The 17,884-nt window shown below is 41.1% G+C and overlaps 1 protein-coding gene across 13 annotated transcripts in view; it reads right to left on the reverse strand.

The window, feature by feature from the left end:
• Window positions 1–17,884, reverse strand: part of LOC117763653 (transcription factor SOX-6-like) — a 106,358-nt gene that overhangs the window by 44,337 nt on the left and 44,137 nt on the right. For 12 of the 13 annotated variants that reach the window (XM_034588978.1, XM_034588970.1, XM_034588969.1 and 9 more), the window contains one exon: window positions 5,474–5,563. The exons of the other annotated variant lie outside the window; for it this stretch is intronic. In XM_034588978.1, the coding sequence (XP_034444869.1) occupies window positions 5,474–5,563 (90 nt within the window). The remainder of the gene's footprint in view (window positions 1–5,473; window positions 5,564–17,884) is intronic. 13 annotated transcript variants of the gene reach the window in all.

The following is a 17,884-nucleotide window of genomic DNA, read 5'->3' on the forward strand; positions in this document are numbered from 1 at the left end:
AAGTGAATGGGGACAAACACAAACACGCAAGTTTGTTGTGTTCTTCGGAGGTTTTGTATGTGTGAGCGTGTGCGTGTGTGGGACATGAACTTGCACACTCAAGTTTATCTTCTTTAGAAGTTCTTGCTCTTGTGCATGTGTGCGTGTGTGTGTGTGCATTAGTGTGTGTGTGTAAGGTCTTGCCCTGGGGCCATGTGGGGAGATTGCAGGGTGGCCCCAACACTACCTGCATACTAACAGAGTCTCCATTGTAGTCCTGTCAGGGCCCTATTGTACCCCGGACCCCCCACCCCCCCACACACACAGAACTTGCCCCTCAGCACCCCTGTATCAAAGGCAACATTCTCCTGTTCTTGTCTCTTTTTTCATGCTTTCATTCTTTCGTTCTTTTTTAGTTTTCCCCGGACAACCTCCCCATCAGTTACTTTACTTCCAAGTTCAGATTCTCTCTCCTCTCCTCTCCTCTCCTCTCCTCTCCTCTCCTCTCCTCTCCTCTCCTCTCCTCTCCTCTTAACTCTTTTCCCTTCCCTCCCCTCGTCACTCTCATCACCTCCACTCTACTTTCATCTCCTCTACTACAACTTTCAACTCCCTCATCTATCATGCCTTCTTCCTCCCCTGCATCACCTTTCGCATATACCCCCCTTTTTTCTCACAAGGAAATCTCAATCGCCTCGTTCCTGTTCCTCCCTTTTCACTCTTCATCACCCCCTCCCCTCCCTCTTCTCGTCTCATCTTATCACCATTCTTCTGCTCCCTTGTTTTTTTTCTCCCTTTTTTACCCCTGCCCAATTCTCTTCTGCCGATTTAGTCTTGCAACACTAATGGATACTTTATAATCCTTTCATGTCTCCAAACACACACATACACACAAAGACACATACGCGCGTACAATCACACACACAATTCTAATTTCCCTACATTCCTTGAAGTGAAGTAAAGCCTATTGTGTAATCGCAACAACTGCGATTACAGCACCATGATTCATCTTTGTGGATTACGGGTTGTACATTCCAAACGCGACGCCCTGCGTTCCTTCAACACTTCTGGCACCAATAATCATCTCAGACGTTTTCCGTTTTCCATCCATCAGGATTATTCCCAGCACCTGCTGAGGGCACCAGTCAAAACAAAAAGCCATTAACTGTTTTCTGAGTCTGTGTGGATGGTCTGGATGGTCTGTCTCTAATACAGGACTGGATGTTCAAACCCATACTACTTTATGAGATATATATTACTGTTTGGTCAATGATTTGATTCATTGGAGATATTATTCATTTATCTGTCTATTATCATTAATATCACAATTAATACAAAATAGTATTGCCACAGCTGAAAATGTATTAACAAAGTATTATTAACAATGATTTGCTGCACCTTAAATCCATGTAAAAGAGGTATAATATTGAAAATATCGTAACATGTTTTCTGTTTTATTTGGATTTTGCCTTTATTTGCTTTTTTTCCCTTTTTACTTTGGCTGAATTTGCGAAGTTTCCTCTTAATTAAAAGCTAGAAAAAGACACATATCCTTAATATTATCTGCATGATCCTATTCACTTTTTGTCTGTTTGCATTAACATATTTGCTAGCATACTTATTTGTTCTTTCTTTCTCCATATAAACATGTGTCAATCATTAACATTTATAACAGTCTATTTAGTTATCGGAAATAATGGTATGGAAAAATGAACTTGCTTTTTATTGTTATTCAGTTATGCATTATATTCAATTCAGAGTAAATTACTGTTTATGGAGTCACACACAAACAGTTTGTCTCATAAACCTTGTTTTACACACACTCACAGACACACCTTGTAACGCACACATTCCACAACACACACACACACACTCAAGCACAAAAGCCACGCATTGAAATACACACAAACCATCAAACACTCATATTATCATACCTAAACCTAACTTGATTGCTCCAGGTGCTCTGGGCCTGTGCCGAACCATCATGCTCCATGACGCTGAACGTTTGTCAACCCTTCTCCAAACCCATATAAACAGTAGCATATAAATGTAAATAAAAAGTAGCTGGAGATAAGATGCCTGATTTAAGTGACTCTAAAATGGCTTAAAACATGCTGTATATGACGCCGTTTCGAGTCGAATATGAATGTCGGGGCTTCTGGACACTTGGGTGACACCACACGAGCAGTATGGATGTATGTTGTGTTGTTTTTCTACGTCTGAAGATGAGGTCCCGTTGACATCAAATGTTTTGGATTTGGCTGCAAAACTGTTTACCCCTGACTCACTCAAAGAAACCCTTCATTTACCCCTCCATCAGCATAGTAGGTGAGTAGAAATTTTTCATTTTTCAGCGAACTATCCCTTTAACAATGTGTCCAGACAGAGGAGACACATTGTTAAAGGGATAGTTCACCGAAAAATGTTGCTCCCGTCAGCTAACAACATCGTCACCATGATAAAGTGAGCGAATGACCACAAAACTGAAGTGAAGTGTTATAATGTCACCTGGTTCCCACAATTGGCCGGTTAGAGCAGCAGCAGACGAGTGCAGTCGCTCTGGGCACACAGCCAGATGTGTATGAATGCAACACTTTGTGTGTGAGTGTGTGTGTGTGTTCTTATAAATCTTCTCGAGATAAGTAAGTTTAAAATATATAAACTCTCTTTAGGCTATATATACTCCACATTACACATGTTGAAATGCATTTGTCATTGGTTTTTTTCACCCTGAAAATAAGTGTAAATGAACAATTAGGTTCAAGAGGAGCCACAGAGCCACAGTTGAGTTGGAGTATTTAGGTCAGCTTCATCTCAGCCATCATTAAATACAAGACTTTGATGCTTGAATTCAATCAGAGCAACAGAAACCAGTGTGTGTTTGTGTGTGATGTTCATGAATCAGTCAATGCTATATTTATACATATTTATCATATTTTGTTTTTGATACTTTCCTCTCATCTCGATTTCATCACACTTGAGGAAAAGGTCAAAGTCCGGATAAAGTTTGCAACTTACTTAACATGTGTATTATATCTTTGATGACCTGTTAATCTGAGTGTTAATCAGTCATATTTAAGCAGTTATTTACAGATTTGGGGGACAAATAAATACAAGAGAAAAAATATTATGTAGAGCAAAAAAGAAGCAGACTGTTTTTAATTATCTGAAAAAACTAATTTACATTAGTGAGACACAAACAGACTGAAAACATAATGTAAGTGGAAAATTGATGGCCTTGTGTTTTTAATTTGCAATAAAAGCCCCGAAAATAGAGTATAGTTTTGTAGTGTGTAGTTTAAAGTTTTTGGAGAAAGGACTTATTAACTTGTCATATTCACTATAAAAAGTATTAAGTGAAATGTATTGTAGTTTGAGAGACTGAGGTCAGCAGACGTCTTTATTCTTATGTGATAAAAGTGTAAAGGACTGTAAGAAGACTGATCTAGCACTTGGCCTGGATTAAGAATAGATGTCCCTATTTATATAAAAATAAAGATAACTTTTAAATGAAAATAAGTAATATGAACTGAAATGTCCACTTAATAGTTCAAGAGCGCATAGTGTAACAAAACTTTTTAACGTCTGCACTGATCTGTCTCTTAATGAGTTATCGGATATGTACACGTCCTGGTGATGCTTTGAAAAATGAGTGTGTGTGTGTGTGTGTGCGCGTGTGTGTGTGTGCTAGAGAGAGAGCGAGAGAGAGAGAGAGAGGAATCTCTGTCCTGGAGTAAAAGTCAATGTCAGTGCTGTTCTGCTCTAGACGCCTCTCTGTTCTCTCTTTTTTCCACTCTCCACAGAGGAAATGCTTGCCATTTCAACGGCAGACCATCACAAACGCTTTCTGTCACTCAGAGGAGCTCGACTGCAGCGCCGTTAGCGACTAATGTTACGGCACACAAACAGAATTCACTGTCGCTCAGGGGATGGAAAGAATTTCTCTGAGTAAATATGTCAGGTTTATTTTAAGTAACATGTAGTTTACCACTTTATATCTTTTCTTCCATTCAGCACCGAAATCATTGAAAATGGTGAGAACACAATTCATAACTGCCGCAGCTCTCGTTATACACATTTAATCATGGTTATAAAAATAAATTCTCTTACTTTTCACTTACTGGCCATGTCAATTTAATGAATAAAGAAAACTGAAAAATAGGAATGTAATAATAATAATATATTAATAATTACTATAATAATTATAATATAGTAACAAGGACAATTTTTATATTTATCCAAAAATGTAGACAGAAATTGCAAATGAGCCCTACATTACTCACCAATTATTCTCAAATTAACAACAATAAAACTTTCTATACTGTAAATGGTAATTTTAAGAAGTGTTTTGCTGTATTTTTAAGAATGAAAGTTACCAGATTCTTACATTAACATGAAAAATGACGCGCCCCATCTGGAATATATGGTGATGTAGACAATGATGACAGAGGTGGTGCAGTTAATTTCATAATTTATGTAGGCTCTAGTATTTATTATGTAAGCCACTTCTCCAACTGGGTAAACCTAAACTTAAACCTGAACGATTTTCAGACAGGGTATTAATCGTTCCTTTCCTTTCTCAACAACAATTTACTCTCAATGGGTGATGTGTATTATATTTCGTCTCGGCTTGTTCCTCCTGCTGCAGCCGCTGACTGAGACAACATGAGATCCCCCACAATGCTGCTATTTTCACTTTTGTGAATACCAGAGCAGGTCAAGAATACATTGGCCTTGCCGCGATTTATAGCTTCATAAATGCTATTTGCTGACACAGAAAAAAAAGAATATTGGAGCATGTGCAGCCTCTCCCCTCATACACACCCTTTAATCAAAGTTACAATTACAACCTGGACTGTTTAAAAGCGTCCGTCGGGGCTCTTTCTACTGTGACAGGTAGACCAGGGAGACGTTTACTCTTCTGCTTTCATATGCAGAAACATGCTGAAAGTATACACGAGGAGAATTACAGCATATTTGACTGTTTCTTACCCTTAAATTTAGCTTTGCCATTTAGCTTTGACATAACACGGTGTCCTTTTTAACTGCACACACCATTTGCTTGTTTCATAATGATGGTGTTGCACATTCGGGTCAACCAGAAGAAACAAGAAGAAGATCCTCAGATGATGAGGATCTGCCATTACTGTTATTACGATTAATTAAAGTTTATTATTATTGAATGTATCGCGTTTCCAAATCGCACAAATTCAACACTACACTTCTTCAGGTCACTTGAATACACATGCCAAGTGTACAGCTGTTTAGATGAAGAGTTCCACAGACATACAGACAGTCAGATGTCTGTCTGTGGAACTGAGGTTTTCTTTATCATACCATTGTTTACTCAGGGAAATTGATGGGGCATTAATCTCTTTTACAGCGATGCCCTTAGATTGCATTCACACAGGCAGAGAGATACATGAAAATATAGCATAAAACTATTTAAAAGCGGACTAGCAAGAATGAGTTGTATTTTCTCTTCAACTCCTACCTTTGACCTCCTCCAGCAGTTCACTGGCGTTCAGGCGGTCAACGCGCTCCTTCCAGTCCTTTGAGAGGAGCCTCTCCATGCACGATGGTTCTATAGCAAGACAGAGAATAATCCCTTTCAGTTTGGGTGTTTTTAAACACTTTTCCCTGCAGACAAGCAACCTGTGATGAAAGTCACTAAAGACCCCGAACAAACATCACGCTCACGTACCAGGAAAGACCGGAATAAAAACAAGACACAGAGCAAAAGTGCAAGAGAGAAAAGAACCAATCTCTACGAATTGTTGGGTTTTTTGTTCTTTTTTTAATAGATCAAGGAATTGTTTCCTCCTCCTGATTCTCTTTTTTTTTTTTTTTAAGGAAAAAATTCAGCAGCTGACCAAATGAGAATGTCTGCATTGTCTTGACATGGGGTCTTATTTGTAGCTTGTCTTCTTTCTCACAATGTGCCTCATAGCCTCAGGGTAATAGACATCAGAGACATGTGGTCTCATAAGATTCATAAGGTCTCATTTGTTCACTTAGAGTCCTGTTGTGAACCTCACTTCAACAATGGAAACTTTTCAATTCTTCACCAGGCTGAGAACCATGCAGTGAGACAGATGTCTGCAAGCATGAGTGTGTCAGAGTGTTTGTGTGTATTACACTGAATGAAGTCTAGTATATACATGCATTTTGTATGATGAAGAGGATTTACAGCATCCAACACCATCACTGATTGTTTCCTTTAGACTTTGTTTTTATGAAATGAGCATCATTACTCTACTCTATTATTGTTGTTAAGGTATTCAGATGCATGAGTTGTTCTTTTCCTGTTACATGTAAAATACAATAGCCCCAGTGCATTTACCACCAGTAACCACAGATGCGACCAGTTCTCTTAAAAATATATTTTTTAATTATATGCTTTATTATCTATTCTTCAAATAGTTATTTATGTAAATGTCATTTTTTCTTGCTGGTATTAATGTTTTAACTGTTTTCATTTACATGTTTACACTTGTATATATCTTTCTTTGGCAGGAAAGAGAGGCCTCTTGTAATTTCATTGTTTCTGAATATAATGACGATTAAGATCTTTCATGTTTCATCTTCCAGTGTCAAGATAAAAGTATGTACCTGGCAGATCGCAAATCGCATGTTGACACAGAACAAATCAGTGACACGTTCAGAAACTTTTTGTGGTTGTATTTCAGCAGTTGTTTCGGGTTCAGGGAAAGATTGTGGTTTACTTACGTTTATCTCAAACCTCAATCTTTCCTAAATCTCAACCCAAGCGCTTTTGTTGCCTAAACATAACCACAGATTGGGTTGTGGACGCTCTGCTCTGTGGTGTGACAGTCGTGCACTTTGAACACCCACCACCTATCCCAGTCACCTCCAGTCTACCCCATTTCACATGCCGAAGTGTCCTTGGGCAAGATACTGAACGCCACGTTGCCCCTGATGCCTGTGCCGGCAGTGTGTGAGTGATGTGTGGTAGAAAGTGCTGGACTATATAGTTGCACTTTAAGAGTGTGTGTAAATGGCAAACAATACTTTCAGCTACCCATTACCTGACTGTATGTGTCTGCATATGAAACTGCTTGCTTGTACTGTATATACTGTACATGTTCATCAACTCCTTTCATACCAGCAGACAAGACACAGATGGTGTCACGATCACCACGCCGCAGCCTCAGTCACTGAAGACGTTAAAAAAGAAAAATCTCACACACACACACACACACACACACACACACACACACACACACACACACACACACACACACACACACACACACACACACACACACACACACACACAAAAAGGAGAAATTCATGGTGACTGTGTGGAAAACATGCCCCTGAGGTCTTGCCTGATTTAGAATGGTTAAGTGAGACAATAGTTCATTTGTGGTGCCTTTATCCTGACAAAAGGCGCTATAGGCATTCATAAGGGCACATGGCCTATTGTGAATGGCTTAATGTTTCGTTTGTGCGTATGGGCCCATTGTGTGGTCATGAGATGCCGTCAGAGCACAACTTCCTCATTGAGTCCATTAAAGCCTTGCATGTTTACAGTCGGATTATGATTGTTGTAAATAAGCTAATGCAGCTGTCCAGATCACATGGGATCAATGGAAAGGAAGGGGGGAGGTATAGGGGGAAATGGCAGAGAGGGGGCAGCGACAACACATACAAACAATACAAAAAACAAAAAAAATGCTGATAATGATGGTAATTTCCCATATATGGGAAAAACAGTGGGTATTTCCAGACAGATGGCCCAAGTTGCAGTAAAAGAAGGTAATTAATACAATTTCCCTACCCTCTGGACAATGGAATCCACCGGATTCTTCATAGATTTTCTGGACAAGCGGCTCCGCAGGATATGTGTTTGCGTACATTTGGTTCAATGGTGATATTTACAGCCGGTAAAGGGGGAAAGCTGTAGGACGGGCCCGTGCAGGATGAGAGGCGTTTTTTATCATCACAAGACCTCAAGTACGCTTATTCACAGAGCCTCGAATAAAACTAAATTAGGGTGCACAATTTATGGGAGCACTTAGGCAGGGAAACACAACCTGTAACTTCAGGATACATCTGCATCAGTCAACCGTGTGTGTACTCTGATGCACAATTTATACCCCCCATACCAATAAACAGATCAGACGAGGAGACAGTGGGGGGATGGGAGGGGTAAGATGTAAATGGGAAGGGGGAAAAGGAAGATGCGAAGAAGAGAGGGATGAGAGAGGATGAGCAGGAGATATTTTACCCTAGATGGCTCTCTATTTGTCCCCGCGGCCGAGTCAGGGATCAAGTGCTGTTTAGATTGGAGGTTGGATAAAAATTCCTCCCTGTCCGTGCACCAGCTCCTTTATCAAGTGGAGAAATGCAGAAGACGGATGAGTTGAAAAAAGAGCAGGGAGAGGAGGGGAGGGGCAGCTGAGGAGTGAAGGAGGAGTGGATGAAAGAAAGGAAGTGGAAAGAAAACGATGTGGTAGGTGAGCTGAGGAGTGATATGGTCAAGATGCTCGTTTCATCCCTTTTTTTCATTCAGTTTTCGAAGCTTGAGTGGAAGAGTGAGGAGAAAATTTGAAATCCCCTGAAACACCAGTAAACCAATAGATACTGATAATAAAGCGTTTTATGTCTAATACTGAACTGCTGTTGCGAAAAACTCTACAATCACCTGAATTATTTTCCACCGTGAATATTGGACATGAAGGTCTTTCTCTAACCCTTTATCTCAGTTTGTCATTGATGGTTTGAACACTAGCAGGGAAAGACAGGGAGGAGACACAGAAGGAAGATGAAGGAGATAAGAGGTAAATCAGCACAGAGGTAGAAAGTGAGCCGGTGTAAACACAGTTTTATCACCTGTCCTTATGCCAAGCTGCCAAGAGACAGTGTTTTGGGTGTTTTACATGAGCCACAGGCAACTTAGTGTGTATCTGTGTGTGTGTGTGTGTGTGCGTGCGTGCGTGCGTGCGTGCGTGCGTGCGTGTGTGTGTGTGTGTGGTAGACAAGCATCAACACTCCCAAAGAGGCACTGCCAAGAACAACAGTGTGCCACAGGCTTTCACTCAGATTGAGTCTCATGTTTCTTTCACTTTCACTGTTTCCATGTGTATAAACGATTCTAATGAAATTTAAGTAAAACGAACAAAGTCGAGCAAAGCTTCAGAAGAGTAAGCGTGTCGTGTAGTGAACTGTAATTTTATTACCGTCAGCGTTTCTAGCCATAACATAGGCTCTACTGGTAACAGGGTTAATGTAATGGCACAAGGGTTAGGGTTAGGGTTACTCATTTCAAAATTAATTTGGGTATAAACTAGTCACTTACTAACAATACTAACAATAAATATAACAACCTATGATTTTTTTAAGTAAACTGTGTGCTTGAACACATCATATATTCAATGATGTGTGTCTTGGCTCAAAGCTATAGAAGTAACAGCGAACAAGGTGGATAATACTTGGTGTGTGACGGTATAATTCAGGTTTTCATTTGTTGGAGCAGCTGAAGAGTTTCTGAAAAATGTCATCACGTACATCTAATGACAGGAAAATCTCCAGTGGTGATTGGCTGATACATTTTCTCTGTGTTTGAATTTATTAATTGAAATTCACCAAAGAACAAAAATAATTCCTGTGAGAGGTAGTTTTCTGACATTCGGTAGTTTAACACTCAAGCCCCCAGTGTATACGTCTGTTTTATCTGTTTTATATTTCATGATGTTTCAATTATTTCCTTATAATTCACTTGACATTTGGATGGAAACATGGTGTCTCTTTCGCTCTCTCTCTCTCCCAGACACACACAGCGTGCTATGCCAGAGCTCAGGAACTCTCGGGTCTGCAGCCGAACGCCAAGGTAAAGAGAAAAAACAACATTAATCTGAAAAATTATTTAATGTTAAAAATAACAACGGCCAATGTTCTAGTGGCTGCCTGATGTTTGCGTAACACACGCGCGGCTGAAAAAACCCATTTCGTCTTTGCTACTGAAGGTGTGTAAATGGAAGCTGACAGCTACACTTTACACTTCCAAATTTATGTCAGTAGTGTGACTTCAGCTGCAAACCCCACAGCAACAGACAGAGAGAGGAAGGAAAGAAAGAAAGAAAGAAAGAAAGAAGGAGGAACAGGATAGAGAGTGGAAGAAAGATAAATAATAAGATTCAGAGAATAAAGTGAGAGCAAGAGTGAAGGAGAGGAACAGAGCGAGAGAGCAGCTGTCCCAACAGCTGGCCGGCAGGATTGATGTCTCAGTGAAATAAAACTCAACATATGTCCAAACATGAGAAGACAGGCCAGCCAGGAGGAGGAAACACACACACACACACTGATGTGAGAGCCCCGTTGCACTCTAAAGAATATACATGCACACCACACACACTGATTAAAGAACGGCACTCCACTGCTGACACGTTTAATGTCACAGAGAGGGTTTTATAACACACACCTTCACACACACACACACATAGATATGACACACACACACACACACCTTGAATGGCCTAGCACTGCTAACTCAGTTTTGTAAAACCATTAAACTGCAGAGTGGTTAGCCTGGCTGTGTGTTAGCACGGTGTCCATTTCACACACACTATTTTCATCTGTCAGATGACACCCAGACTCTCTTGTCGCAGAACATGGTCTGAGAAAGCAGCCAGGCCCTACTTGCTGGGTGGGGGGGGGGCGGGATTCCGACAGATAGTAGCCCTGTGTAACCCTCTTTTTATACATCAACCCAACACACACACACACACACACACACACACACACACACACACACACACACACACACACACACACACACACACACACACACACACACAGTCATCTGTTTGCGTTCGAGGCCCAGCATTATGCCCAGTCAGACGGAGTGGACCACCTGTAGGAACCACGTGTTTGCATTTCGTCATTAAGCTGACTTTCTCATCCCGGTTGACTTGAATACAAAATCAAATTGACCCACTGTTAACTCAAAACTGGTGCAACAAAACACTGATGTAAGACGTATGAGATGTAAACCGAGGGGCTACAGCAAAGTAAACTTCTAATTATTTTCTCAATATATTGATTCATTTGTTGGTCTACAGGGGAAACAATGAAATAACAGCTTCCCAAAACCAAGAATGGCATATTTCAATTTATTTCAGACACAATTTGCCTGACTGAACCTGTGATGTAGAAGCCGCCTCTGTGCGGGCGGATCACAGCTGACATTCAGTGAGTAGATAATGAGTGAATTTTCATTTTTTAGGTGAACTTTCCTTTTAACCATTTTCAGGTTCACAGTTTACTTGGCAGGGAACTGCAGCTTTGGCCTTTGCCCTTTAACATTTACGAAATGTAATTACTATATTTTACTTAGCCTGAAGCTTAGAGAATTAAATCAGGCATCAACATTACTTGGCCAGGGCTTTGATTCCCACTGAGGGCCACCCGGGCTAAAAATACTCTCACAGTGCTCACTCCCGGCAGTGTCGAAGGCGTAAGGTCAGAAAACTGCAGCCCTGAATTAGACAAAGGATAGTGTTTCTACTCAATGTGTGAGTTTAATGCTAGAAAAGCCTGACTGCTGATCTCTGCTGTGCAGCCGGAGAGGTCGGGCCTGTGCTGCGTTACAGCGCTGACATCACCCACCACTGCAGCCTTATAGGAGACCACAGCGTGGAGGTTTGTCCACTGACGGAAGCACAGAGGCACAGAGTTTTAATAAATTACAATAATGGTAAGAAAAGGACTTTAAAAGAGAGTGGTCTAACTAACTAAGATTACACTCCAACAAATCAGTCTACTGGCTGATTTCTTTGCTCAACTAATACAAGCCCAGACATTTTTCAGATATTTTCCAGCTTCTCAGCCCGAGTTCTTTGTGCCAGAGGTTGAGAACAATCAAGTAGAAGTGACTGACGAGCTTTAAAAAAACGTACTGTAGCTTGGGCATGTGATACACCCCAACTGCAACAAGGTCAGTTCACTTTGGATTTAATTAAATGTAAAGTAAAACATCTATTCACTGAAAATAATTGAATACACTCTCATATTTTTGTCTATTTCTTGTAATTTTCTGGGTTAATCATTTCCCCTTTGTGAAAATATGATAAATGTAAATAGTGTGTTTATGAATAGAATTTGTCTTTTTCTCTAAAAATCCTTCGTATATTTTCATCACAGAGACAGTAAGTGTAATGTAACACATTTGAAAATGTTTTTTAATGATCAAGATGTTGGTGTAGATTGAGATTTCTGCACTTTAACATTCTGTATAATTTTTACATTTAATAAAACAGACTTGAATCCAGACAAACTCACAAATTGCTTCAAAATTGCTTCTTTGTCAAACACACACTTCCAAAAATCCAGTTCAAGACCCAAGCTTCTGGTTCCACTTTAGGCATGATATATGAAACCCTACCTACTTAGCACACACACACACACACACACACACACACACACACACACACACACACACACACACACACACACACACACACACACACACACACACACACACACAGACATACACACCTAAGTCCACACAGCACTATGTGTGGTTCAAACACAATAGAAGCGTTGTTTTGGTTCGGGCCCCCGGGGGAGCCAGTGTGGGGGGGGGGGGGGGGCTGTGGTTTGGGTCACAGAAGAGAGATGTGAGGGGGATCAGTGGAGGGGGGGGGGGGGGGGGGGGGGGGCTGCTGCTCCACAGCTGACCAGAGAGGAGAAAAGGCAAGTGGATCCCCTCTATCCCAATCCTGATGCCACGGACACGTCCATATCAGAAAAATGGATGGGATGAGATGGAGAATATACTGCACATATGACACAGCTCTTTAAATCATCTGTGACAGGAGGGATCATCATTTATAGTATATTCCAATAAGTAAGTACTTTGATGCAGCCACATTAAATATTTCCCCAAATCAGTAAGAATCATTTGGCATTAAAAAAAAACTCCAAGGCCGAAAAACAAATAATCTGTGCAGAAAAATCTATAAAACAAAACATGCAGTCTTATATTTAGACTTTAGATTGAGATAAGTACACTTTTATATATTTTCTTGGAAAAATACTCATATTTCCACACGTTTAACAGTTGCTATGTTTTTTTGTGACCAGGAGAAAACTCTGCCTGCAGTTAGGTCAATATTAAAGAAATTGTGCCTGTGCTGCATGTTTGTTTTTTTATTCTTTATGTCATTTGTATTATTGCATTATCAATTTTAACACCTAAAATAAGCAGATTTTTGTCTTACTTATATATTTAAGTAAAAAAAACAAGTTCATAAGAATAAATTTCGAGTTGATTGGACATGTAGTATACTGTGTATTAAAGCCATGCGTGTGACGGTCTGGTGGAAACAAACTGTGATGAAATCACAGTTTGTTTTTCAACAGATTTAAGTTCATATCTTTGACAAGTCAAACACGCTCCACTGGCTTCAAACATGATCCCTCTTGGCTGTGACACAGACAGTACTTCTTTTTTTATTATGCCTGTATCATGTTTTCCTGTGCCAGATGCAAAATGACCAGGTGAACAATTTGGCATTTCACTGAAATCCTACTTTAAAAAAAGGAAAAAGGGCAGGACTTGATAAAATCACTATTTAATCTGATTCTTTTGGACAACATTCAAAACTGTTCCAGCAAACCACATTGCATGCGCCAGTACCACATGCTGGCTGGCCTGCAGCCAAGCTGAGCAGGAGAGGGCTACCAGGCATATCCCACTGACTGTATTTGTAGTCAAGACCCACAGGTTGTGGCTGATCATTAGTAAAGAGATCCCTATCAATTACAGTGGAAGAGATTGAAACCGACCACAAGAAGTCCAGGGGGAGTTGGCCTGTTGGCAGAGCCGAGGAGCAGTACTGACCACCACATGCAGCTACAATACGTATACAAGGAGATTAGAGCTCAAGATTAAAGAAAAGTTTATGTTTGGGAGAAAATACAGGCTTCGATACACACACACACACACACACACACACACACACACACACACACACACACACACACACACACACACCACAATATATTACAGCAAGTTGGGACGGGACTTTGTTCAATAGTGCTGATCTTTATGCACACGCGCACACACGCACACATACACACACACATACGCACACGCAGACAAAGTCTCTGCCTGCACACAATCACAGCTCAAGCTGCCAATCCCATAGAGGACGGCAAACATAGTGCCAGAGCCAAGACCTTGTTAATTAGCCAATAAGCTTAACTCTGGGGGCCAACCCAACTCGCCTGTTAAGCTGTCATCACAACTACTTCCACCTGAGTGTATGTATCCATAAGCCCTCACATGCACACACACACACACACACACACACACACACACACACACACACACACACACACACACACACACACACACACACACACACACACACACAGGTCAGGCATACAGGGCTCACAGGCCATGTGGAAGTTCAAGGTTCTGTCATGCACTATGGCTTCATCTGCAGCTCAGGTGAAATGGTCTGCAGATGATTTACCCTTCAAACTGTGTTCCTGACAGGCCCGGGCTAATAGCTGAGCTGCTAATTGGTTCTGTTTTTGTTCTTCTGTAAAGAAAAGGGAATCTAATGTAATGTTATATTCCAGGTGGAGCATCGATTAACTCTTAGAGCACATGCTCGAGGATGCACACGTTTACGCGTCCCTCAGAGTCTGTACACCGACAACAGCCCCCTCCTCGAGAGAGCATACTTTCCACAGCTTGAGTGGCAGTAACAGCAGAGATGTTGAAACAGGCTCTCAGCAGCGAGAGAACAAAGCGAAGCCTGGCAGAATGTCTCTATTGTCACAGAGCGACAGGGTTAGGGGAAAGCTTGGCCTCGCTCTGACCCCCTCTTCCAGCTGGGGAAGCCATTATATGGGTGATTGGGTGCCCAGCTCTGGCCCGTCCTGAAGTCAAGACACAGTGCAGGCTCCTCCAAACTGGACAAGAAGTCAAGCTTGAACACACAGTGAAGGGACAAGGCTCATAAAACTGTAGCTGCACAAACAGCTGTATAACAGGTCTCAAGGCAGTAGAAGTGTGTATAAATACAACCATTAAAATGTTCCCCATTGCTGTATATTGATTATGCCAGGAATGCATCATTCATCAGTGTCATTAATTTGTTAAATTCAGACACAAAGGCTTCACATAAAATACAAGCTTTTAAAAGCCCATAAAATATTTCTTTATAAAACATGCTGAAGTTTTATTTCCAAGAGTTTGAATCCGAGTTAATCTGCTTCATCAGGACTGTGAGCGCATTTTTCCAGCAGATCCTCGACCGGGGTTGGATTTTGATTCAAATATTGCTAAATTAGTGAATTTGTGACGGCAGATTTTATTTTTCAACCAAGCTGTTTACGAGTACACACACAAAAACAGAGCTCTCTCACGAAATGAAAAAAAAATATTTTGTGACCAACTGTTTTGTGCGGCCTGATTTTCACGGCCTTTAATCATTTTTTTAAACTGAGGCGGGGAATTGGGGCAGGAAAAAATGTGGGGAAGTACAGCTGAACCATGGAAAAGGTTTTGTGTTTTACACCTAATTATGAGCTATTATGAGCTCAAGTTTCCTCCAAAAAAACATGGCAGTCGTGATGACTTATGAAAAGAAAGCTGGGTTTGTTGGATTGCAGAATGCATCATCATGTTGCCACTAATGCCAGACTGGAAGCTGTGATGTCGCCCGTTTCCATATGACGGGAGGGGCAGCTAGTGGTGTTCCCAAGTCTAAAATTATATCATTGGTTTGGGTTTATATGAATACCGAGGGTAAGGATTCCCTTTTGTTGTTGTGATATCTGTAACAAACACATACAAATGATGTAGTTCAAATCTCCCACTGCTGTGCATTCAGACCGATGGGTGACTGTCAAACTGTGTCAGACTGCCTGTCAACATTGTCAATGTTCTGCAAAAATGAATAAAACATGAGAGCAATGTTCCTCTCAGTCTATGAGTAGTACACTGCCTGACTTTGAAGCCTCATCCATGTCACTTTCACACATTTTAATCCCTGCTGAAAAAGGCAGATATGTGTTGTTCTTATGGTTTTTGTAGAACTTGAAGAGGAAGGATATGTCCTTGAGGAGTTTTCTCACCAAGTTTTCTCACCTTTTCATTTGTGTTTTTTAAATCCATCAACCAATCAAAAGTCACCACGCGTAGAAACCTTGCACACTGGGTCTGATGCGTTTTATTATTCTGAAAATTCTAAGTATAGGAGATGAAAAGGAGTCAAGCAGTGAGGATGATTTGGGGATCCTGTCACACAAAGGGAAATATTGGGTCCATCCAATCCTGAGAGGCCGTCTTCTTAGACTGCACATTAAAAAGTCCAAAACAAAGTCCTGTGATCCAGCTGATCCTGAACAGTAGCTGGCAGATAAGGTATACTTGTTCTATGTCTGGCTCAGAGTGCTCAAACAACTCTCTTGAAACACCTTTGACCGAATGAGAAAAGTGCAGACGAAAAGTGAGGTTGTATATCCTTTTTAACGTGCAGACACTTTGAACGGAAAATGAACTTGGTTTGCAAAGACCTTAACTCAACTCTCGTTTAACAACTCCGGACAAATTCACAAATTAGTCACACAGGTGTCTGTTTTATATTCCCACAAGAGCACTACAGTGTGGTGGTAATCAAGCCCAATCTCATTTGCAAATGGAACACATGAATTGTACAGTAATTCATAGGAGCTGGGGTGGAAGCAGGGATTAGACTGGTTTTAAGTGTTTGCCAGGCGCCAGAGCTGCTCTGGGCACATTAGATGGCTGACTAAGTTGGCATGAGGGCGCTGCGGCCTTGCCAGGGGGCCGTTAACAGTATGCATATATATAAATATATATATACAGGGTCAAAGAAACATGTTTGATTCTAATTTAATGATGCTTTTGCTTATGAGCAACACATTATTGTTTGGTTTATTTCTCTGTTTATTCCAGACTTTCACCTATATGTAGAGCATCTCTATTCAACAGCATGTCCGGGGCCCACATTCTTTCTTCTCCTCCCGGCCTTGAACATTTTATTCAGTAAGCAGTCTACCAGTTTAAGTGCTTCAACAGTATAGAGGAAGCCTTTTGTATGCAGCAAGCCCTTGTAACCTTCGCACAATGCACACACAACTCAAAGAAAATGCAAAATTGTCAAGAAAACATTGGACCTTCAACCTCTTGGCTTGTATGTTGTGAAAGTCCAGGTGAAAAAAGGCAATTTGCAGCAATTTGACACAGTCTTAAAGAGTTCTAGGTAAAGTGTTTAAAAAATGAAGCGGCAGTTAGGTGAAAAAAGACGAAAAAAATGGTTGCAAAGCAAGGCCGTATCTATTCATTAGAACTGTCGCAGGCACTTAGGGCTCCTCTGAGCAGTGGACAGCCTACAGTGCGCCAACAGGGGGTGAGCACGGCACAAAGGCTAAAAGCGACATCATCCACACTTTAGCTCCTGGCTATAGTGCACGGAGGGGTCAGCCATGTTAGGCTAAGTGAGCGCTCAGTGGGTAATAGGGTCTGTTCCATTTGATCATGCAGCCAATCTAACCTGGGAGCTCTCAGCTGACTGGACCTTTTTCAGCGGGAGGCGGCGCACAAAGCAAGGGATGGCATTGTTCAGGCTTTTATGTGCTTGCTGTTTGAGTGCAAATGATCAAATCTGGTCATACTGCAAGAGGATTCGGATCAAAACCCTGTTTTAAGTGTCAGTATGAACACGTGCGTCTTAAGAGTCAGGAAAAAATGACCTGGAACAAACGCAGAACGAACCTGTGGAGCTCTCTGCCAGACGGCGCTTAAAACAAAAAACAATCTCTCATCTGTGTCACACCAGCAATCAGTATATAAGCCTATTTACCAGATTGGCCTTGCACTCCTGTGTGCATTACATTG

Source organism: Hippoglossus hippoglossus, chromosome 6 (assembly GCF_009819705.1).
Source record: "Hippoglossus hippoglossus isolate fHipHip1 chromosome 6, fHipHip1.pri, whole genome shotgun sequence".
NCBI lineage: Eukaryota > Metazoa > Chordata > Actinopteri > Pleuronectiformes > Pleuronectidae > Hippoglossus > Hippoglossus hippoglossus.